This window comes from Astatotilapia calliptera, chromosome 22 (genome assembly GCF_964374335.1).
Source record: "Astatotilapia calliptera chromosome 22, fAstCal68.1, whole genome shotgun sequence".
Classification (NCBI taxonomy): domain Eukaryota; kingdom Metazoa; phylum Chordata; class Actinopteri; order Cichliformes; family Cichlidae; genus Astatotilapia; species Astatotilapia calliptera.
In genome coordinates, this window is record NC_137442.1 from 27,992,181 (window position 1) to 27,999,260 (window position 7,080).

Genomic DNA, 7,080 nt, shown 5'->3' on the forward strand with positions numbered 1-7,080 from the left:
CCAGGTTATAAACGCTTCTGGCTATCAGGAGAGTATGGAGAACATCTTGATGGGATGAAGATGCTACTTTGGCATCAAACAAAGGCGAGGCTGTTTCACTTAACTGCAGGCCTCCTTTGCACCACAGACAGCTAGAAATGTGGGTAATAAACAAACTGATGAATGGCAGCTTGCCATCCGCTCTGTGTGTGTTTGTCTGAATTTGGAGCCTCAAAAGGCCTGAGAGAATCGCTTTTGTCTTCTATGAAGACCACAATGGCTGAAATAAATATGCTGTAAGGATACATTTTGATTTATTTGGCCATGCTGGATTGACATGCATGTACATTTATGTTTAATTTCTAACCCCCCACCGCATCATCAGCAGTCCACCTAAGTGTCAGGGGTAGGGTTTGAGCCCAGGGTTTGTGGGGGTGGTGGTAAAGTAACCGTAAACCTACCCCTGACCCTAGATGGTTACCGGTGACCTTCTGGATGTTAAAGAGGTGAACGAAGAATTATTGGAAAAACAACTTCCCCTAAAAGACACTTCTCTCGAAATGAAAAACGAAAAGCTAAGAACATATTCTTCTTCCTTTTCACAAGACTTAATGCCCTTAACTGGTCAGAGCAAACTGCTGAATGAAACAATGTAGCTGGTGTTTCAGAATCATCTGTATCTTATCATCGGAAAGAGAGAGAAAAAATCCCTTAAACAGAAAAATGTGGAGAGCCAGACCTCTCTTTCAAAGAGCCTCCAGAGCAGCCTGTTGTCTTTAAGGAAGGAGAGAGGGAGGGAGACTGCTTTCAGCGGCCCCGGGCCCGGGGACTGGTTCTCATCATTTTGACAATAAAACTCAAGGAACTGACACAAAGCGACATTTCATTGAAAAAAAATAGCAGAAGGGGGGCCGGTAGAGTTCCGCTGGTCTGCGCTGGATTGTCCACCCCTCCCTCTTATCCGACTGCCAAAGAGGAGCGGAGCGGTGATATTTTTTTTTTATTATTATTATTTTTAAGGAGAGCGTTTGGAAAAGCTTTCTGGTGGTTTAATTCCCCTCCAGCACCCTGGGAGGGAGGAGGTGAAATGGTTTAAAGATGAATGAGTGATTGTGCTTTAAATTCCCAGAGGTTTGTTTTAATAGTGTCGAGTTTGTATGGCAGCGTTTTGTTGCTTCTTTTCAAACAGCTAAATACTGAATGACTGTGCCATGTGGAAAACAATACCTGACTTTAGGCACTTGCTGTTACTTTTGTGGAGTACATAAAGAGCAGGAGCAGATATAAGAAAAGTCAGCCGGCATAGTCCTTTTGGAACAATCGTGCCCACTCGGGACAGCAAAGGAATAGCGATAGCCGATAACAGTGCATGCTTCAGTCACCATGGCTCAAAGGCTCTGAACATGTTGCTTTGTATATATTTACACATCTGTACATTTTATACACTTTTCTACTTATATATATGTGTGGGGGTGAGAAAGTCTGTCTCATCAGAAAATACAGCAAAATGTCCTCTCACACATCAGCGCTGTTGGAGACCTGTGATAACCTGGGGTCAGAGTCCATTTCGAAGCGGTAATGGTAGCCTTCCCACACCTCCCTGCAGGCGTCTCGCATGTCATAGATTCGCTTCTTGATGCCTTTGCGGTTGAGGTAGAGTACAAAGAGGAAGATGAGGCCGATAAAGCCCAGGACTATACCCAAGAAGACATAAGAGGTCTGCAGAGCGAGATCTGCGGCAGCATCTCTCTCGTGGCATCCCAGAGTCATCGTCCCCACGGCAAGCAAGGACGTGTTTCTCATGCTGGCCGGGAAGACGCACGCGAGGCTCTCGACGTCTCTGATGTGATTCTGTGACCTGTTGAGCCACTGAGCAAAAGATTCAATTCCACATGTGCACGTGAACGGGTTCTCTCCCAGCAGGAGAGCAGCTCTGGGCAGGGAGTCCAGCTCTTGGAGGCCCTCTTCTGACAGAGTCTTGAGGGCATTGAGCGTCAGGTCGAGCACCTCCAGCTGCTCTAAACCCGAAAGGGTGGAGTTGTGGATGGCCACCAGGGAGTTGTTGGAAAGCCGGAGCATCCGCAAGCTGCTCAGGTAGGAGAAAATGCGCGGGGGCAAAAAGATGAGACTGTTGTCCGACAGGTCCAGTGCTCTCAGGGTCTCCAGGGAGCTCCAGTGGAAAGCCGTGCTCAAGCTGGTCACTGCAGAGTGGTTGTAGAGGGCTCGGCTCAGGTTGAGCTCCCGCAGAGACTGGTTCAGGACGGCAAAGGCCTCAGGATGAATAACAGCCAGCTGGTTGTTGCTCAGATCCAGAGAGCGAAGCCTGTGCAGTCCTTTGAAGGTGAGGGATTCCACCTCAGAAATTCTGGATTTGAAGATGACACATCATTAGCAATCACCATCAAGACAGAGAATGAAAGCACATTTACCTCGAATCAAACCTGAAAGAAAACTGAACGTGATCATTTGAACACAGTCTACTACTATGCACACGGGTAACAGAACTTAAGCCAATGGATCGGTGCAGTTCAAGAACAATGGGGGACATGTGAAGAATGAGAAAACAGAGTTTTGTCACAGTTTCAGTCCTTCGGAGCTTTGCATTAGCACAATAACAAAGAGCCCCAGAGATCAGGGAGAGTTTCTTACCTGTTATTGCTCAGAGATAGGTTGGTAACATTCTCCAACCCTTTGAAAGACTCCGGACCGATCCGGCTGATCTGATTCCCCGTTATAAACAGATTCCTCGTGTATCCCGGGATCCCAGCCGGGATACTCTGCAGGTCTTTGGAGACACACTTCACGGTGTGAGCCGCCTCTGAGCACTCGCAGCGAGGAGGGCAAGACGCGTATACGGAGGCGAGGAGCGCGCAGAAAACAATGCCCTGCGTCAAATCCAGCATGTTGGAAAGGAAAACAAAAAAGTGTCCGGTTAGAGAGCGGCGGCAAGAAACAGCGACAAAGAATACACGCACACGGGGAGAAACGATCAGCTCCACCGAAACATCATGATCACGAGCTGTCCCGGCCGGGAATGCGCCTTTAACTTTGGATCTCTGCAGAAAGTGTGGCCGGGAGGCTGGCTCTGATTTCCATGAGAACAAAAGTGAGGGTCGTGCAGATCAGAGGGGGTGTTTGATCCTTCGGGGCGTTGCTTCTGCTCCAGCAATGAAGTTAAAAGGACCATCGAGGAGTGTAGTGATCTGCGGGGAGGGGCTTCTCTCCGCCCGGATCTACGAGATCTTCCCCTCAGCCCTGAGCAGAGAGCGCAGGCATGAAGGATGGATGAGGAGGAGAAAGTGGCCGGGATTTCAGCGCTCGCTCTCTCTCCCATTTTTTCTGCACTCAAATATAAATGTGAATGTAATGAATTCTGGACTTTAACAGTTTTATTTCAGAACAAAGAACGGGCAAACATACTCGTCATTCCCAGCTCCCCAGGTGGTGTGCGCTAAATGTGGGGGAGGAGTGTTTGGGGGCCAACCTTCAGCCTTTGATCCCCCCTTTTCTTTAACACCACGATGATCTACTAGATAATGAGACTTTTGGCCACTTGGCAGCTGAGTATGAGAGCTGCGAGGACTTCCTCTTCTTTATAAATTTATTCCGACAACTTCCAATAACTACTACCTGAATGACTTCCGAGAGTATTTAAAGACGAGCAAGGCTCTCGCATATCATGACTCAGTCTTAAAGCATCATCCCTCCTGCTGACAGCCCTGATGAAACACAGCAGTCACAACTGAATGATGCGAATTCAAGCGAGAGAAAAGCAGAGCCACAAATCTATAATAACTTTTATACGCATTAAGGCTGGAAGTCGGACACATTCAGAGTTCGCATCTGTATGATCTGCAGCACAGAAGATATGTTGGGATTAGAGAAACAAAGGAGGGTTTTTGACATTGCAGACTGGTATAAGTATACATGGATGGTGACGCTAATAATAGCATCCCAACTGTCTTTTGTGAGCGGTCTGAATCGCTGTGGCCACAGGTCTCCGCATTCCAGGACCCGGCTCCTGGATACAACAAGGCACCGCAGGAGGCAACATCTAAAACCATTCACATCATCCCCACTCAGTGTGGCATTCCCGCACATGGCCGCCCTTAAATAGGCCCAAAGTACTGCTGATCTTCACAATCTCTCTTTCAGAAATATACCTTCATATTTATGTGTTACAGGCGGCAATGTTGTGAGGCATGCCGGCTGCTCTCAAAAGGACCGTTCATTCCTCCACTGCCTTTTATGCCTCAAAGTGCGCTAAATGAGCTGCTTCATTAAGGACAGGTTTCACATTCAAAGACACCGTTTGCCGTCCGTTTTCTGACATTTAGCGCAATTACAGAACACCAAAGGGACTTTCACTTTACTCTTTGTTTCTACTGGGATTTTCCACAGACAGGTCCACCAAGTCTGCACCTTAAATATCACTGCAGTTTAGGCATAATGAGCACATTTCCACGTTTTCTTTAAAGGCATGCTCCTTCTTGGACCCAGCAGTGTAGTCTGCTCAGCTCAGTCATTTAAAAGAAATAGTTGACATCTTAGGGCATACATATGCATTTTTAAAGGGCTACTGACCTATTCTACCACTGCAAATAAATGTCATTTTATGATGCAAAAAGCACCTTTCATTTAAATTTATCTCCACAAAAGGCCTCATGTAGGTTACAACTACACGTCTCATGTCCAAGTTTGCTGCGTTAATTGTCTTATTGATCATATTAGCCTTTTGCGCTATAAATGGTTCTGGTCTTTGCATGCTCACTCAGGTTATTCATCAGAATTATTTTTCTCTAAGAAATAAGAGCCATGTTATGATGACTTCCCAAGCTAGCAGAGATATAATTCACTGCTGCTGCCTCTTCAGTGCCGGCGAGGCATCAGTTTCCCAGACTTGGTGGCACAAGTGTTCCCGTTGCTCAGTCGTGCACTGGTGTCTCCTTCTCTTTTCACTCCAGTTACAGGCAGTTTGTTCTGTTCTGTCAAAGGGAGCAATGCACACATTTGAAATCAACCATTTAAGACATGAAACTCTCCCCTCAGAACAAAACAAATACTTTACCAGATTAGATTTTTTTTTTTTTTAAACTTTGAGCTCCCAAAGCTGACAATCCAGATCCCAGCTAGTTAAAGTACTCGCTCTTTGATCATCATAGCAGTTTTTCAGCTATGCAAATTAATAACCAAAAAATAATCTAATTATCTACAAAATATTAGAAAATAGTGTGCTATGCTTACACTGATACTTCAAGGAATCACTGATGATTTTTAATCAATTTTCATGTTACAATAGTCTTAAAAAGCAGCTTCCCTTTTCTCCCTGTGGGTGTTGTTACATCTCACCTGGTTGAGAAGGCAACTCATTTATACTAAAGGCTACTGCAGATGGCTGGGTGCGATTCTACCCTAGAACATTTTTTTTTTCTTGTATCTTTAAAGTATTACTAAATATAATGTTTTTATATTTTATAGAGAGCTGCCAACCTAGTTGGGATCCAGATTGGCCATTTCAAACACAAACAGGCAGGTCTGGTACAATCTAATATTTTATTTATTTTCACTCAATTTTACCAGTGAATACAGAACATTTTAAAGAGATTAAGGGAAAGACTGAGTAATAAATATAGAAATCAATTACTAGGCAGTTTGCTGCAATGATATGCAGCCGATTAATAATCAAGAAGCGATAGCTATGAGCCAACCACGAACATCCCTCTCCAACAGTTTCACTCTCGCATGCATGCAATACACACATGCTGGCATGCAAGTGCATGCTCTCTCTAGTGTGCAGAACACGCACAAACACACACACTCATCCAGGCACAGGTCTGCCTCACTGCCAAGCAGACATTACAAGTACAGTAAAGAGGGCCATTCAAATCTGAAGAGTGATCAAGTTAGCAAAGTATATAAAGAGCACCTGATGTACAGTCTGATGTGTAAGTATTTACAGGCAACATGGGTGAAACACAGAACTAGAGGCCACAGAAATTCTGCTTCCAACAGGAGCCTGAAAATGGTGTTAGCCCTGGAGTTACTACAGAAAACCCCTTTAAGCTCACACTTAAATGACATCTACTTTGGATTATTGCAGGATGTTGGTCGGTATACATCAAAGCTTTGCGAAACAGTGCTGACATTTCACAATGACCTTCCAATCTGATCTGCAGAGGTGAAAAACAGCAGGAGCGAGCAACGCTGGTCAGGCGCCGAGGTGGAAACGGGGGATTTTCAACAGGGGTCGGTGAGCGTGAAAAAACCTGAGGATCCTGGCTACCTGCTGCTTCTGGCAGCACCGCAGACAAAGAGAGGGCTCAACACTTTTTTCCCTGTTTGATTGCAAACAATGAGGGGATTTGAAGCCGTTCACGACAGCCATGGCAACGGATTTTGAGTGCCAACCATCATGTGCATTTCTTTTTTAGAAGGAGGAGTCATAAATGACCATAAAGCTGAAAATGCAAAGAGAGGTCGTTTCGAGGCACTGACTCTGGCTTTTTCTCGTAAAAGTCGAACGCAGCAAAGGGACAACAAAACGAAATCGCAGCAGGTTTCATACCTCTGACATCAGCTGGCTTTTCATCAACACCTTTAGAGTCACAGACAAACTGTTCCACTACTGAGAGACTAAGATATGGAAGGACACAGTCTGTGCTGGTCACACAAAAAGGCTCATCTATTCTCTAATTTTCTACCACAGCCATATTCATTGAGGTTGCTACAATTGTTGCACTGATAGATAACAGTATCATGAGGTGATATGTGTAATGCATGTCCAACAGATCTGAGAAAATATTTCCCTTTTGAAGATGCAAACTCTTTGATATCCTACAGAGTAAGAAAATGCACAAAAACAAACTGCTTTTGTGTATTTAGGTAGACGTTGCAGTGCTGTGGAAGAGCTACGTTAGGTCAAGCATGAGATGCAATAGATTCCTGCAGAAAGGCAGCTAACTGAACTAACATGTTGGCGCGCCCCGCTATAAATTTGGCATCCTGGAAGCACTGAATCATGGGATTACAATCCCAATCAGAGTAAAATCTGAAAGCAAGGCATGGATGTGTTTCCCTCAAAGAGTTCAACAATGTAGGTAC

The 7,080-nt window shown here is 45.1% G+C and overlaps 1 protein-coding gene across 1 annotated transcript; it reads right to left on the bottom strand.

Moving 5' to 3' along the window:
• Positions 1 to 1,095: 1,095 nt before the first annotated feature.
• Positions 1,096 to 3,149, bottom strand: tpbg1b (trophoblast glycoprotein 1b). The gene is made up of 2 exons (XM_026157456.2): positions 2,629 to 3,149; positions 1,096 to 2,344 (listed from the first exon to the last, which is right to left on the bottom strand). Exons 1-2 carry the CDS (start codon positions 2,880 to 2,882, stop codon positions 1,495 to 1,497), a joined length of 1,104 nt encoding a protein of 367 aa, XP_026013241.1. The 5' UTR covers positions 2,883 to 3,149; the 3' UTR covers positions 1,096 to 1,494.
• Between the last annotated feature and the right edge of the window lie 3,931 nt (positions 3,150 to 7,080).